The sequence below is a fragment of the Anomalospiza imberbis genome, chromosome 9 (assembly GCF_031753505.1).
Source record: "Anomalospiza imberbis isolate Cuckoo-Finch-1a 21T00152 chromosome 9, ASM3175350v1, whole genome shotgun sequence".
Taxonomy (NCBI): domain Eukaryota; kingdom Metazoa; phylum Chordata; class Aves; order Passeriformes; family Viduidae; genus Anomalospiza; species Anomalospiza imberbis.
Window position 1 is genome coordinate 14,317,117 of NC_089689.1, and position 17,187 is coordinate 14,334,303.

The window sequence follows — 17,187 nt, forward strand, 5'->3', positions numbered from 1 at the left end:
TTCATGAAAAATATCTTTTAAATGGCACCTCACTTGACATGGAATAATTGCAACTTACTGAAGCATCTTGCTTGGAACCTGTTTAGATTCCGATTTCTGTAAGTCACTTCCCATTCTGGCACAGCATCATATTTGTAGTTATTATTCCACTCAGTGCCTTTAAATATTTGATGGCCCCAGAGTACATGGTTCTCCTGATACCATGCTGAATTCAAGTTTTGTACTCTTCTTCTGCTCTTAATTACACCCTTTGACTTAATCACTAGAATCAATACTGATTCTTGGTAAAGCAGAAAATTACACTTATCTTGTAGAAGTTTCCTATTTAAGCATAGACTTTTTTGTAGTAGTTCTGCATCAAAAAGAAATACCTCAAACATGAAGTAAAAACCTGAACTAAAGGAATTCAGTTTTGTAATTCAGTGAACATCTGTGATGATAAATTTTGCTCTGAATGAACATGGAAGGAGTAGGAAACAGTTCCTTGAAATTGTCTTGTTGGCATCCAGCTCAAATTGAGGAGGCTGCCAAACCTGGTAGTAAGTACAGGCTAGTGAAATTATATGGCACTAAGAACTAAAAGTAGAACAGTGGGGCTTGGACAGCCTGTTGATCTTCTCTAGAATACATGACTATTCTTATGCCTATTTCCAATCTCCATGCTATTGCTCTTTTTACTTATGTTCCTCTCCCCATTTATTTTACATATCTTTGAAAAGAGAGGTAATAACGAGAAGTATTACAAGTCTTTGTTTTCAGAGAGAGAGTTATCTTTTGTTCTTTGGGTTTTTTGTTTACTTGGGTGTTTGTTTTGTTTTTGACTTAGTTCTGTAAGATTTTTGAAAACACTGTTGTGAGTTTAAAAATAAAATTGGTTGCAAAAGTATTCAGTTCTAAGAAGCTGGCTGGTTGCTTACTACTTATAAGTCAGCTAGTAAAGCATGGATTGAGGATGTATTCCTGTCTAAAAAAAAAACACATGCTGATGCTATCATCTCCATCTATCATGTATGAGAAAACTGACCTGCAAAGAGCAAGCTCTGCAGACAGCTGGCAGGGCAGCTTTGCTGCTGTCAGTTCTGCACGTGTGGGTGGGCAGCAGGCTTGAGGCAGCGAGCGAACTTGTGCAGACTGCAGCATGGCTGTGTCCCATGGGCTGTGTGCCTGTGAGTTCACTGGGAGCTATCCATCACCTCTTAAAGGCCCTGCTTGCCCTTCAGTCTCAATAGCTGTCAGCCTTCATCGTTCTGGAAGCATTGATCAAATGTCCTCAGGCAATGCTTCAGCTTCTGGAATTCTCACTTCCAAAACCTCCATGGCTGTTTTGGGTTCCCCAGCCTGATCTGTCCTTGATTGGAAAAGTTTTGATGGCATGACCCAAGAGCTGAAACTGCAGCGTACCGCAGCATTTTAATGAGATTGCCAAACCCACCTCAGTTTGACGATAGCTTTGGAAATAGAGATCCACTGCAAGCTAAGCTTGCATTTCTGGTACTGGATTTGGATTTTAAAGTATCACTGTCTTACGATTTTTTGAAGTTCATTATATGTCATCTGAAATCTTGCTTAAAAGAGTTGTCTAGTTGTATACTTGCTTTGAATTCTCTAGAACTATAGATAGGTAGCTGTCATTTCCAGACATGGCAAGATTACTATAGTTCATTGTTGTCAGTAGCTATTGTGTGCAGTCAGGATGTCCTGGGGAAAGAGAGTGCGTGGCTTAAAGTTGACGTTAAGTACATCAGCATTCCAGTGGTGGTAAGCTAGAGAAAAGCTGGTGGTATTCTACTGAATTACTAAGAGATTAGACTAACCTGTTTTGGGAGAAGTGAAAAGAAGTAAATCTGAAAAATTAGAGATTTGTTAGTCCTTTTGTGATGGATCCTGAAAAGAAAGGATTTCTCTGGCATATAAAGTGTAAAGCTTAACAAAACTCTTCCTGGAACAGGAAGGCAGAGTGAAACAGACGGCATTTCTTTAGGGAAAGGCTCTCTATATTAATGCCTTGTTAGCTAAGTGAAAGAAGTGCTCTCTCTCTGAAGACACCGCAGCTAATGGATATAAATATGTTTCCATGGTAAGTACTTTGAATACATAGACAATTTTTACTAATTCCTTCTGATTTAGAAACAGTTCGCATTTCATGCTGGCTCTTAAATGATTTTTCCAGTCATTAGGGGCTGGTAATCAATAGGTTTCCTTGTGACTGTTGTTGCTTAATGATTTGGAATGCAAAGTTTAGTCTTGCACACAACATTATTTCTGGAAAGGTGAAGTTTTCAACTAACCTGAATTAAAAAAAAAATAAATCCACTGCTATTTACAAAGTTATTAAAAAAAAAAAAATCTGTGGAGCTTTATCGAATCTCATTTCAAACAAAGGTGCCAGAGGCATTTTTTTTGTAATTACAAAGTGTAGCCGAATGAAGAGGTAGGAGAAGCTGTAATTTAGTAGTGAACTGTGTCAACAGAGACTGGCAATGTTATTATAATATGCAATAATTGTTTTTTGTTGTGGGCTTATTACAACATTATTTTGTATATGCAAGTAATTGTAAAAGTAGCCCATGGGAAGAATCTGTATTTTCTGTAATGGCTTTGTATAGATAATTGTTATAAAAAGTTGATCAAGTCTGTTGACATACTGTGTAAAAAGGAATGGATTTAACGGTGTTACTTTACTGGTAAAAAACTTTTCCTTTCGCAAAGGAAGTCTAATGGGGGAGTAGATTACTGTACTTTCTTTGTTTGTTACCCATTAGTATTTAGGCACCTGGCAGGAAGTTTGAATACTTTTTAAAATTAAAGCCTGTTAATTTGCTGAGAAAAATTGTATAGAATAGGCAACATTTTAACTTTTTTTTTTTTTTTTTTACTACTTCTGCAAGTAATTGTATTGTATTTGTACTTGAAATGTAAGGAAGACAAATTAACCTTGTTAGATTTTGCAAAAAGCGATGTGGGTTGAGTACCTGTACGTGTGTCGTTGCAGTGCCTAAAATAGGTGTGAGCATGTGTGACATGCACATCTAGAGAATTAAGAATATTGAATTGCTTAAAAAGAAAACTTTAAAAAACAGTAAACTGAAAACCAGAAAACTTAAATACTAATGTGGAGTTGTCATTTCTCACAATGTAACTGGGAAAAAGTTCCCTCCAGAGGATACAGCTTCAGCTTAAAGGAATGTATGCAGCTTTTCTACAAAATATCTCCTAGTCACCATTGATTAAGGAGTTAAGTTGAAACCAGACAAAAATGGTCATGCTTTTTGTCTTGTCCTTTCTCCCTCCCTCTTCTTGTTTAATAGTTGTTAATAGAAACTGTGGATGAAGCATTCTTCTTGTCTCATCATTCCAGCTTGTCATAGAAGTGTGCTAAACGCTGTGTTGAGTAGTTAAGTACTTGATCACCACTTTAAACCATCTAATTTGTCCAGAAACACTCTTTGGGACCACCAGTAGTTATGCTGAGTTTCTTCCTCACTTTTAACAGTAAAAACTGAGGGGCTTTTGCCATAATGTGGAGCTAATAAATGAAGGGTTTTGCAGTGGACACCACCTTTTGATAACTTTCTGCTCGCCTGTACTCAAGCCAGAAATGCTGTATTCTGGATTGTATTCAGTTGAGAGGGCACCCCCACAAACTACTCCTGTTTGGAGTTCTGAAATTTCTGCTCAGAAAAGAAACAGCTGTTCCAATATCTGACTGCATTTGTGAGCTGCTTTGTGGTGCTGCTGCTGCTGTGTGATTTGACTCTGGTTGGTAAATGACTGTTTTTGTTCATGCATTACCAACATTTCCACACAAAGCTGCTCCTTAAGTGGGAAGATACAGGAAGTGCAAGAGTAGTCTGATTTCATTGTGGAAAGCATCTGGATTGTGTTAATTTTTTTTCCTTTAGTGTTTACTTTCTTACTAATCTTCTTTAAAACCATGTTTTTTCAATTATTCAGAAAAACATAATGTTGCATGTTCTGTAGGAGATTTTGTGTATTAAATTTGTCTCTAGGCCTGGTAAACTTGCTTAATTGACCCCACCTCTCACCTTTGGTTTTCTTTTGTTCTTTTTTTTTTTCTTTTGCAAGCGGTGAACTTCAAAGAAGTTAATGAAGAAAATAAGAGAGAACTCTTCAGTGAAATATTTTCTTCCATTGAAACATTGGCATTCACCTTTGGAAACATGTAAGTTGGAATCCAGAAAGAGTTTTTAAAGAATTTGAGCCAAATCAAATTAAGACACAAAAATAACAAAAACTTTAGTTTTCTTTTGTACAACTATTTTCTGATAAAGTAATTTAAATTAGCTACATCTAGAACAATTTTACTATTTGGGTTTTTGTCAGTTTGTTTTTTTCTTAATAAGGAAATCTAGGGTGGTATAGAAATTGCAAAGAATATTAGATGCCTACTAAAAATGGTTTGCAGAACTTTTAAAGGACTTAGTAACACTATCTGAATTTTTTAATTCAGTGACACAGAATTGCTTGGTGAGGTAAAGTAATGAAGTAACACAATTCTTTGTTTTTCTGGCAGTGTATCAGACTTCCTTATGGGAGATGTAGACAATGGCTCGTCATTGGGACTTCCTGTATCTCGGAGAAGTCGGGTAGGCTAAACACGTTCTCTTGGAGTGTAAAATGTAAAGGAGGCTTCAGTTCCACTGAAACTCTCTGCATCATTGGGCTGGGACACTTGTGTTTTAAAACAAGATTCAACCCAGGAAAAATGTGTATTCAGTGTATTCTCAATTCTAAATTATAATGATGACTTGTCAGGGCTACCTGCTGTCATTGTTTTTGAGATTTTTAAATTGCTTAAGTGAAAATAAATGGGGAAAAGTAAGATACTTGAATGATTGCTTGCTGAAGTAATTAGACTATTACCTGTTAAACCTGGAAGTCAAAGGGTTAATGACTTCATTTTGGCTTTTAAAGACTCATATTTATGTCAAAATTACCTTTTCTTCTTTTGGAGCCCAATTTGTGCTGTAACTGTTTCAGCAACAATTCACTAAAAGAACTGTCAACTTACAGGTAGTCAAAGAAAAAGACTAACATTATAAACTTTTTTTTAAACACTCTTGAAGGTATGATTGAGAAATGCTCAGTACCAAATTCTATTTTGATTTTTTGTGTATTGAGAAGCAGACTTTCAGGTAAATGAAATAAATTTAAGAGTTGCATGCAAGGAAAATAAAATTAATAATTGGTGTGTGTTACAAGCTAAGTTGCAGCAAGGTTAAAAATGTTAGATTGGCATTTTTTTAAAGGCTTTGTTGAAACATACTTAAAATTTAGCATTTCTTCACACAGGCTTGTGTGCAGCAAGCCATGCAGCTACAGCTGAATGGTCTTTTCAGACTTTCACTATGTTTGATACTCCATCTTTCTCCCATGTGTGTTATCACACAAATTCTACTTCTGTAGCTGCTACAAAACTTATCTTCATAAACAATATGGAGGAAAAGCAGGCTACTCAGAAAACCGCTTCCAGCATACTTCAATTTAGGTCACTGATAAAAAGTATGAAATAAATAGCATAGAACCCAGCATCTCATGTAAATTAAATGAGATTATTTGAAGAAGTACTGGTTTATCTAATTGGTTCACGAGCAAAAGGAAGGTGCTGATTTTGCAACATTTTTATCTTGAAATGGTTTTGCATTGCAAAGGTATCTGCTTGTTGAAAGAGATGGTCTTATATATTGTATTGTGAAGTGAATGACTGATTGTCTAAAAGATTACTCTTCTGAACATGGCGGTGAGGGGAAATTTGAATACAGTGACATGAAGAAGGAATTCCATTCTAGATGCTTCAGAAATCACCAGCTTATATTTAAAACCTTGCTTTTGTAGTACCTCATGCTTTTCCTAATGTGAAGGTGAACAATTATAAATTTTGGGGCAGGTAGGGTAACATACTTCAGTTTCTTAGAAATCTGTCCGAAGTGCGTTTTCATTTAGGCAAATAAATACACATTAAACAGGTGAATCATTTTACTTTGATTTACAATTCAGAGAGAAATTTGGAGGCCAACTAGGAGTTGAGTGTAAAGAGGAGTTAAATGCAAAATACTTAATAGCTGTTTAACTTTTTCTGTAGCTGTGTGTGTTTAGTGATCATAGCAGCTAGCTGTATTTTAAACAGAGCATAACATATTGTAGATTGTAACATGTAAATACTTTGAGGGTCGATTAAGGAGAAATACTTTAATTGCCTCTTTAGTTAGGGACCTCCCTAATTAAGCTGATGAGGATGGCTCCAAGGAGGGGGGTGGGCAGAGCTGATCTTGCTTCTCTTGACTGCAGGGGAGTCTACATTCTTTACTTTAGGCATTCCATTTGGAAGCTTAAGTTAAATGATATGTATAACCCCTCTCAGCAAATGTAATTGTTCTCATTTTAGCTCTTGTAGTTCAACCAGATGTACAAGGTGGAAGCAAAGATATTTTTTAATTAGAAATAAAAGCACTTTAACATATACTGGAAGAGACCAGACAGACATGTCTGACCTTTCATTACTCAACAAGCTATTTGAATGCTGTTTGGTGCTGTGCAGATCTGAGAGCATAATAAAGAAGAAGGATAAAATTTTCAAAGTGTGTGAAGTGATTTGCCTGTGTTAGGGTGAGAGTTGGGTAATCAGGGGGGAAAAAAGGCGGAAGAGACTAGCTGAAGTTGGAAACTAAAGTCAGGGTTTTAATTTCTCTAGGACTACTGGGATGAGTCATTGGGTTGCCTGAGGGGGAAAAGCTGTATGGATCATGTTCTGCTAAGTTGTAGGACATAGATAAAAGCATTTGTCCATGCTTGCTTCTAAAATTTGGTATTAAATAGTTGCATATTTGAATGTGAAAGAATGAGTGACCTTTGATTAGCTGCCTTAACTGCTGTGCCTGGTTTACTGGAAAGGAGTGAACAATTTTCAGGACTGCAATGATATAGGTCTTAGAGAAATGGGAAAAAATTTTAGGACCAGAACTTAAAAGTGCATCAAGTTAATATAAAGTTTGGTGGTTTTCTAATTGCTATTTTTTCTCCCCTAACAACTTTTAAATATTCTTGAAGACAGTAATACTTTATATAAAATCTGAACTAAATCTAGGAATTTTCAAGCCTTCTCTGCAACCAAATATTGTCCATTGCTAAATTCAGATTTTAGGGGTTTTTTACCAATTTAGTTGGGGATGCTTTGGATAGATTTCCCACCTGTTCTGGAAAAGCCCTTCCATTTTGTTGAAACTCTTTTGTATTTGACAGCCACTGTAATAGTAACAAAGCAGGTCTTTAGGCTGTAGTTTGATTCTGTTTGATGTCATTGATGATTAATACCTTGCATGTTTTGGTCTTTGGAAAAGCTGCTTCTGCTGGAAGTAAACAATGATTCTTGAGAGATTTTTGTGATTTATGATCAGTTTTCATTTACCCCAACAAACCAAAAGTACTTTCATCATTGATAACTGTGCTCCGTTTTAGTGAATGTCTGAAAATAAACCGGTGCCAAAGTCTAAATGAAAACAAGCTGTTCTTGCAAAGCTTAAGGGCACTTTGCAGCTATTTCTTAGCCTTTGTTTTCTGTCTGCTTTGTGCTTCAAAGTTTTCAAAAGTAGTTTATCCATTTAAAATGACGTAGGGTTTGATGTCTCTCTTTGTTTTGGTTTGGCTTTTAAGGGGGTAGTTGTTACAAAGTAAACTTTTTGTTCATTTAAATTTGTTGAGCAGTCAGGTCTACAGCACAGTCTCTACAAATAATTCAACCTGAACAACTAAAGGGGTAGCAAAATGCAGTGAGGACAAAGGTAGGGATGATGTGATGTGCTAAATTCCCTTTATTATTGGATTACATTCTGTCAGGTTGTACTGATTCTCAGGGCTTCATTAGCAAGTGTTACTAGTCAGCTGTTGTGCTTACAGTGCACCACCTGCAAGTAATTTACAAAAAACTTTATTCCCTTGAGGAATACAGGATTATAATGGCTTGTAGAATGGTGTCTGTTTTCTGTATCGGGCATTAAGCCTGTGTGAAAAGGTTTTTAAAAGATAGGTAGGGATTTAAGAAAAGCTGGAGCTCGCTTAATTGTTTAAAAAATCTGGTTGATATTTAACTCTTTCATCACAGACTTTAAAGATTGTTGATATAAAGGTATATAATGATTCCTTGCTTTTTTTTTTTTCATTTTACAGCCAATGGGAGTTTAAAAAATGTTGTGCCTTAGATGAGAAGGAGTGATGGTGCAGTTTGCTTTATCTGCTCTATCTACTAAAAAATGAAGAGGCAGCTAATGCCATTTATGTGGTTAGCTTTCAGTTCCAGTGAGAGATTTTCTTTCCTAACTTAATGTTTTATTTCTTGTACACCAGTCTTTTGAGAATCTTTCTGTGGAGTCTGGGGGTTCACTGCATGAAAGGGATGATATTCAAGGTAGGTCATTCATTTAACATTGATAAACACTGTTTTGTAATCTGTGGGGTATTTCTTATTAAAATGTTCTAAGTTGGTTGCTTGGTCACTTTTTTGCACTTATGCTGCCTTTACCACTTCATTGCAGGGGGAAAAAAAAAAGTTTTTGCAAAGGTTTCATTTTTTTGTAAATAACCAACCCAGGTTGCTTTTTTTTTTGTAGTGGGGGAGAGGGAGAAGGCCTGAAGGACCTTCTGTGTGTTGTTATATGGTTGGTGTTTTGTTGGGTCACTTTCTTGAAGAAAGTTATGCTGACCATATGACTACTCCAGATAAAATACTATGACCCTTTAATTTGTTCTAAAACCTCTGTCAGTCCTGTTTAGAGTCAACTAGCATTAAAGACTGACTCAAGATCAGAGCTGCTTAAGCATTCACAGTTGGCTAATACTGGCTTTGCTCTCAGTGTGTGGTCATGTCTAAAAATCACTTCTTTGTGTTGGATGCTTTATTTGCAGGACATCTTCGAGCAGAGGAGGTCGATAGCATGCTCCTAAGAAATGACAGTGGAATTGAGTCGGCTCTGTCCTATGCTAAAGCATGGTCAAAATACACCAAGGATGTAGTCGCATGGGTAGAAAAAAAGCTTAGCTTGGGTGAGTGGCTCTTTCTGGCATTTAATCAGCTTTGTCATGATGAAATTAAATCCGTTGTCAGGCCTCTGTGCTGCAGACTGTCAATAATGTGATTTCTAAATTAGTAGCTGTTCCGCTGAAGTGGACAGAGCTATCATGCATTTCCTATAATTAAAGGCCTGTAACAAAGTGAAGGTGGTCCCCTCTGTAGTCTTTTTGTTAAAGGAAGACTGTAAAAAGCATTTAGCATGTGTTATAACTGTTGTTGTGTTATAATGTAAACAGTAACAGTGACATTTTTTTTAACAGAAGTGGAGTGTGCTAAAAACTTAGCAAAAATGGCTGAAACTGCTAAAGCTGTTGTTGGACACCAGGTGAGTGTATTCCTAAGGGGTTTATCTTAGTCTTAAATCTTTATTGGATGACTTGCCCAGGTGTAAAACTCTGGTGTTGAGGAATGGATTTTTAAGCTAATACAGAATTGATTTATACGATAAAGCAGTGATTAAAAAGATCTTAATTTAATAAATGGAAAGATATAATGGAAATTTGTATATATAATATTGATTTTGTTGAATATGCAGATCCACAATATTCTTTTTTCTGACTAATATTTTGTATGCTTTGTGATTCAGTCTTGTAGACTGTTTTCCTAGTAAAATGAATCACAGATGAGAAATTAGTAATTTTCTACATTCATACCTGACATTTATACTATTTTAGTAAATAATTTACTAAATTTAATTGAAAATCTTCCTCAGTTATACATACATTTAGAATGTCATTACACCTCTGTCTTACCTAGAATATGTTTTGTGTAATTTTAGGATTATATGCCATTCCAGTCAATATTCATTAATGCTTTTCAAAATGATATCGAGAACAGTCAACTTTGGCAACAAACAGCTGCTGCTCTCCAGTCTAACAAATTTGTGCAGGTATGCTTAAATAAAAGTATATATAATCTTATAGAATATTTAAAAGAACAAACGTCCAGCCTATATGCCTTTAATATACTCCGTTAATATTTCCTATCTAGCCTCTTCTTGGAAGGAAAAACGAGTTGGATAGACAAAGGAAAGATATCAAGGAGCTTTGGCAGCGAGAACAGAAAAAAATGGTTGGTAATTCTTTCATATCTAACCGTTCAGTCTAGAATTCTTCAAAAGGATGTAACTTTGAAATAGCCTGTTACGCACTTACATTCACACAGTCTCTAGGGCTTAGTGAAAGTAGATGTAACTGTCCATTTCATGGCAATCTGGCATTTGTAAGAGGTTGTCTTTCAATGTCAATGTACTTGGTACTGCAACATACAAACCTGTGCATGTCTCTTTAAACATCACATGAAATAACTGAAAAATTAATGTTGTTTATTCTTCTCCTTTATCTTTTGCTGCGTTCTGCAGCAAGAGCTGGAAGCTGCTCTCAGAAAAGCCAAGTTGCTGTATACACAGCGTCAAGATGAGTATGAAAAGGCAAAATCCTGTACTGCTCGTGCTGAGGAGGAACAGCTCAGCTCAGGTGGAAGCTTCGTGAAGGATTTCAGCAAGCAACTGGAGAAAAAACGAAGGCTAGAAGAGGAAGCTTTTCAAAAGGTAGAGAGGTTTTGTTCCTTGCTTTTCAAGTTAAGTCTATACTGGTTTTATTCATGCTTTCCCAAGGAGGATATTTGAGTAAGTTGAGGTCACATTATTAATTTTAATCATGCTATGCTGCTTTGGGTTTTTTATCTTAAAAAGGCATCTCAAATACAAGCATATTGAGTGGAGTTTTTTCTTGCTTCTAATATCAAGGCCTGTAGTCCATCAACTCTTTATACTTGTGTTTTCTTTAGGCCGAAGAAGCCAATGAACACTATAAAGCAAGCATGGCAGAGGTTGAAGAAAAAAGAAATTATTTGGAAAGCTTTAAAAGTGATGTTTTAACACAGCTTCGGGAGCTTATTTACCAGTGTGATCTTACTCTTAAAGCTGTAAGCATGGTTTTTAAAATATTTTTGCAAAGATATTTATATATCGTTAGAAGTAAGAGAAGGCCCCATAAGCCCCATTTTAAATAGAAAGCTTTTAAAGGACAGATGTCAAGCCAACAGAAAAATGAGGAAAACTTTTAATCTATCTGTGTTCTCTTTCTGATAGGAGTGAAAAAAAAATGTGTGCGGGGGGATTTTGAACATTTCTGGATGTTTCATAAGCTGTTGCCTTGCAAGCACCCTGACTACACAATCTTTACAAAAAAAATCTTTTGAAAATTTTGTTGGCAGTAGTGTTCTTCTGTTGCTTAAGAGTTGCTTAAACTTTCTTTGCTTTGATTAGTGCATTAGCAAAGACGTTTGGATCAAGCCCAGCATGGATATTAACACTTCGGCCTTGCTGGCAGTCTCAGTTACTGCAGGATACATTGTGACTAGTAGAATGCACTAATTTATTGGTGTAATAGGGAAGTGATGGTCAAAACTGCTTATGACATGAACAGATTAAAAAAAAAGCCTGCAGAATGTAAGGACTCATTATGCCAAGACATGATGAGTTTGGGGTTTTTCTTGTTTGTTTGTTTAGATGAGACAATGAATATTTAATGCTGGTGCGGGGAGGGAAAATAAAACATCAAACTGAACCCTGTTCCACAAGCAACCCTAAAACCAACCCAATAAGAACAGTAGAAAGTATAGACAGACTTGTAAGTTCAAATATATTTAAATTGCAGACTACTGTGCAATCTGAAAGCTGATGAAGCAGTTATGCAGTGTCCCCCTTTTCTGGTCTCTGGCATGTGATAAAATCTCTTAGAAGTGTTAGGTAACTTAATGAAGAAAGTGTTCAGTTAATCTGCCTGCTGGGACAAAGTTTTGTCCATTTCATGTCTCAAGACAATACGGAGCTCACCTGGGTTTGGCATTCCAACTACTTCATTATTGTATAGCCCTTGCTATAGCAAAAGCCCTTGTTTGTCTTGATCAACCCAAAGTGAGAAGCAATTGGAATTGCCTTTGCTTAGTGGAAGGATTCAATAACCCAGAGAGGAGAGAAATACTCGTGTCTCTTATTACAGATGAAGCTTGTGCAAGTCTCCTGAAAGTTGACTGTAAAAAGTAACATTACTATTTTCTAGAAGTTTTCAAGTCTTATTATTAAACAATCTTCTGCTAGGGTATTAATTTGAGTTGAGCAAAGTGCAAGTGAAATATTTAGTAAATGATCTACAAATAATGAAAATCTTTGTCCCAACAGGCAACAGTTAACCTGTTCCAGCTGCAACATGCTCAGGTTGTATCTCTGCCAGTTAACTGCCAGTCTCTCTGTGAGAGTGCCAAACTCTATGACCCTGGTCAGCAGTATTCAGAGTTTGTGAAAAGTTTGCCAAACGATGGTGTTCCTGTTGAATCAGGTTGTTTTGAAACCCAGAGTTCCCAGGTTGATGGGTAAGTGCCAAAGTACAGGTGGCAACTGCTTGGTTTAAAATGCAACACTTAGGCATATGTGTTTAACAATAAAACAGTATTTTTGGAGGAACTAAAGGAATCCTGGTGTTTTACCATGCTATTCTCTTTGTCTCTTTTGCTATACCATACTATTCTCTTTGTCTCATCTTTTAGATGGTAGATTATATATAATTTTGACTTTAAAATCTGCCTCTGAATTCTAAGGCAGAATGTAATTTCATGCAGTAATACTTGCTAAAACATTGACAAGTGTTGTGCAAGACTTGACTTTTTACTATTTTAATGTAGATACTGTTTGATACGAAAATGTAAATTTTGATCTTGGTAGCGTTGTGTGGCATTAGTACTTGAAAATCAGCTTAGAAAGTCTGAAGAGGTAGTTTTCCTTTTCTACAAGCCTTGCTGCTACATACAGTATCTTCTTTCATACTGTTTACATTTGGCAACTTTTTGGCAGGAAGTGTTTCTCGATTTCTATCTCATGCTATGTGCCTAAAAAAAGCTCAGAGTCCATTTGTAGGGACATGTTATAACTTAATGTTTTGGTTTTTTTTTCCAACCTGTATGAAATAGAAGTTTTTATTGTTAAACTGTGAAAGATCCAGCTAATGTGGAAGTAAAGACTTCAAAATAAAGACAGCTTCTTGTGTCAGCATGCCAAATGCTTTTCCACCTTTAATTTGTTGTAAAATGGTCATCTTGGCACTAAAGCACCAGAATATTCATTTCAATCTGTGTGTTTCACAGTTCTACAGGAAAGCGTCGTCATCGTTTTTCAAAAGGAAACTAAATACAAAAAACCGAATGCTTGAGTCAGACTTCTACCAACAAAAGGCAGGAAATTCAAAGTTAAAGCTGAGATTCTTAATTCTTGTCTGTAAATTTCCTGCCTTTTAAGACTGATTTAGGCTATACTCATAAACTTTGACTTTGGGGGGATTTAACTATGTAGCTCCCTGAGAAACTGATGAGCGTGAAATTTCCAACACTTTGTGTGCTCTCCCAGCTATTTACTGCTTGACATTTATAGGAGCATGTTTTTTCTCCTCCTCTTTGCCCACCTTTTATTTTCTTTGTCACAGCCTTGTGATTCTTCATGTACTTGATCGTTTTTATTGTTTGAGTCTGCATTAATTTAAGGGGACTGTTCCTTGAACAAATGCAAATTTGAATGTTTTTCAGTCTCTGTTTCCATTAAGGTTGACAGGGTAGAACTGGTTAGGAACAGCTTCCTAACTGCTAAACTTTGCCAGCAGGCTATTTTGTCCCCAGGGTGCTTCAGCATTTTACGTTAATTACTGTTAACATTATTATGTTCTTACAGTGACAGTGGATTTTCAAAATGGACTGACACTAGCAGCTACAACATATTTTCTGTACATTTAAAAAGCACAGTATGTGAACACCTGTGTGCTTATAGGTGGATGGTCCTGATGGCTGGTCAGAGAATCTTTTGAAGGCATAATCATAGAATACAATGGTTTCTGATTATTCTTTCCTTCAGATGAACGGATAGGCTGTTTTTTCTAAGTCTGCAAGATAATGTTTATAATACATGAATACATGTGGAAAAGCTGATTCTCTCTGCGTGGAGAGAAAACACTGGGAAATCTCATATACTTAATTGAAAATAAATGGCCACTTTTAATATTTTTATTTTTTAATTTTGGAATTAAATGTAGTTATGAGAATGATGTCAAAAATATATGTTCATGAATAGTAACTAAATGTAGCATTTTTCATGCCCAGGGATTAAAAAAATGCATTCCTTTTCATGAATTTGTCTTATTCATTCTTCAAATTACTTTTTTTCTTTCTGAAGGGTTTTTAATAAGCAATCAACAAACAGCGTCCACGCATCCCATGGTAATTTATCTCAGTGTTCAGGAGATTTTCCTGCTCAGACATTAGATGATGTGGGAAGCCCAGTTTATCATCGTTCACAAAAGGTCAGAGAGAAGAGATCTTCCAGCAACACAGATATTCCAGGTAATTCTAATTTTCTTTTGGAGTTCAGTCTCTAAATAAATTAATTTAAAAAAACAAAAAAAACTTAAAAAAATGCCTGGTGTCTCAGTCAGAAATGTAACACTGAAGGATTAAAAATGTATTATAAAGTTCAAAGCCTATACAACATATGTACTTGAGTATAATAAGGACAAATGGAAAACTGCCTGAGCCTAGATCCTTTGACAAGAAAGGTGAGATACAATTCAAACAGCTAGTACTGTCAAACTCAGTGGACTAAACTCTTTCAATTGAAACTCTAGCAATTGAAAATCCATTGGTTTTGTAAATTTTGTGTTGATTGCAGGTCTTCTGCAAAAGCACAATTGTCAAATATCTGAAATGAATTTTCTTAGCTCCTGAAACTTTTATAGGAATATATTGCCCTGGGGTTTTTTCACTATATTGCCCTGGGGTTTTTTCACTATATTGCATGTTCATGTAACTTGCGGAAATTTTCCTATTTTGAATATACTCATAGTTAGTTTTCCATTAAAAAAAAAAGTAAACTTTGTCTTTGACATTTGGAATTAGCGAACTTTCTTTTCAAAAGCAGTGCGAGGGCCACCACCGCTCAGATCATGGTCAGTTGGCAACCAGAGTGGAGGAATGTGCAGTGACTCTGAAAGTGCAGGGGGGAGCAGTGAGTCCCGATCTATGGATTCTCCATCTGCCAGCCCAGGTATGGCTACCCTCACTTCCGTACTAACCTGAAGTCTTTTCCCTGCACTGTTTCACATTAGTGAAGACATCTTTGTTAAATAAACAAGTTTTGAGCAGAGCATGTAATGAAAAATGAACAGTTGGGTGGGACTGATACTTACAGCTTCCTGAAAATTTTTCTCATCATAGGGGATTTTAAAAGACGACTTCCTCGAACACCTTCCACTGGGACTATGTCATCTGCGGATGATCTTGATGAAAGAGAGCCACCATCTCCTTCAGACTGTGGTAATGTTGTTTCTGTACCTGAAGTCCCCAGAGATGCTTTTTGTTACAGCGTGTGGCTTTTCTTTTTAATGGTCTTAAGAATGGTACTTTAACAAGGTGTGATTGCCAGCAGCATTTTTTCAATACAATATGCATCCACTTCAGGTTGAGAGATGAAGAATAATTTTCAAGTCATTTTTATGAAGTGGTGCAGAATTGCCTTTATATGTTTAGGTTACTGTATGGGACGACCATAGAACATTTCTAGTGTTGTCACCCTCTTGAGGTAAAGCAAATGATCCACTAACCATTCCCTCCAGACATGTGCATTTAAATTTAGCTCCACACTGAGTTATGTAAGATCACTTCTAAACTTGGGAAATGCACAAATACATAGAGTTGATAAGTGGCAAATTGGAAAAAAAAGTGGAACCAAATGTTTAGGGTAGTAACTGAGATTTTCACCTTTTCAGCTAAGATAAATGAGTTCAGTAATGTCTGTCCCAGATTTGACCAGGCTATTTCTAATTTTCAAATGAATTTTGACTGTATAACGACAGTATTGCCACAGGCATTGAAACCTGAATAACTAGATTATCAGAAATAGTTCTGTTGTATTCTACAGTACTTACAAACTAATTTTGAAATTTGTGGCACTTGCTCAGTAAAGCCCTTAGGAAATTCTTTACTTAGTCCTTATTTCCTAAATGTCTACCTTGCCTTCTGGGAATGAATCTGTGGTAAACAGTATTAATTCAGATCTAGACTTAAAGCATGGCAATGTGTTACTGAATGCAAGCTTTCATTTAGAGTGGTATTGTGGTGGTGATTTGTTTAATCAATGCTTGAGCATTTAAGAAGCTTTCTGGGCAATCAAGTGAATGTGATAATTTTAAGTTATCTGTAAAACAAAGGGGTTTGGTTCACAGAGTTGTTGATAGCATTTTAAGTAAATTGCCTGAAAAATTTTGGACACAAAAAAGACCAGTTGCTATTCTTTTTAGTTTTAGAATCCTCTAGAAAATATTTGATGTTGTTATAGGAAACTCAGAATCAGTGATTTTTTTTAAACTTTATTTTATGAGGCAGCTGCCATGAGTGTGTGTTAATTCTTCCTTGCTGCAAAATACTCCTTTTTTAAGCATTTCAGAAACACTAAAGGCCAAAACAAGACATCTTTCATCCTCTAGTACAGGATTTTGAAATGTATAAAATTGAACTTCCATGAATTGTTGCCTGAAATGCAGGGCAGTTGGAATTAAATGTCCTAATATTTTCACATTGCCACAATACAGGAGAAAATGGAATACTTAATAAGGCAGAAATGATTGTTTGATAGTTAATGTCTCTGTTATGTAAACTGCAACATAGTGTTGCCTCCTTGTGATTGAAATGGTTTTGATTACTTTGATGGTTGCCATTACTTACAGACTTGTGTTCTCCAGCACAATTCTAAAAAAGCAGAGTAACTACCACCCGAGTAGTAGATATTAAAATGGCTATAACAGGGAAATTCTCTTTAGGTTTAAATGATCTCACATCTGAAACTGCAAATTCTCCAGGACCTTTTAGAAATGCCAATATGTCTAAAGCAGCACAAACACACAAACTACGGAAGCTGAGAGCTCCATCTAAATGCAGAGAATGTGATGGCTTAGTAGTATTTCATGGAGCTGAATGTGAGGAGGTAAGTTGAAAATCAGTTTTAATCGCTGCTTGGGATTTATGTAAAGTTGGGAGTTTCGTTTCTGTATAAAAACTGGAGTTTG

The 17,187-nt window shown here is 36.0% G+C and overlaps 1 protein-coding gene across 7 annotated transcripts in view; it reads left to right on the forward strand.

Moving 5' to 3' along the window:
* Positions 1 to 17,187, forward strand: part of ARHGAP29 (Rho GTPase activating protein 29) — a 50,035-nt gene that overhangs the window by 26,830 nt on the left and 6,018 nt on the right. For 2 of the 7 annotated variants that reach the window (XM_068199783.1, XM_068199784.1), the window contains exons 4-17: positions 4,087 to 4,183; positions 4,535 to 4,607; positions 8,362 to 8,422; positions 8,920 to 9,057; positions 9,346 to 9,410; positions 9,864 to 9,974; positions 10,076 to 10,156; positions 10,446 to 10,634; positions 10,874 to 11,011; positions 12,270 to 12,460; positions 14,304 to 14,470; positions 15,042 to 15,170; positions 15,341 to 15,439; positions 16,942 to 17,105. In XM_068199783.1, the coding sequence (XP_068055884.1) occupies positions 4,087 to 4,183; positions 4,535 to 4,607; positions 8,362 to 8,422; positions 8,920 to 9,057; positions 9,346 to 9,410; positions 9,864 to 9,974; positions 10,076 to 10,156; positions 10,446 to 10,634; positions 10,874 to 11,011; positions 12,270 to 12,460; positions 14,304 to 14,470; positions 15,042 to 15,170; positions 15,341 to 15,439; positions 16,942 to 17,105 (1,703 nt within the window). Of the gene's footprint in view, positions 1 to 1,748; positions 2,078 to 4,086; positions 4,184 to 4,534; positions 4,608 to 8,361; positions 8,423 to 8,919; positions 9,058 to 9,345; positions 9,411 to 9,863; positions 9,975 to 10,075; positions 10,157 to 10,445; positions 10,635 to 10,873; positions 11,012 to 12,269; positions 12,461 to 14,303; positions 14,471 to 15,041; positions 15,171 to 15,340; positions 15,440 to 16,941; positions 17,106 to 17,187 lie in introns of those variants that run through there. The other 5 variants (XM_068199786.1, XM_068199788.1, XM_068199790.1 and 2 more) reach the window with 4 other exon arrangements.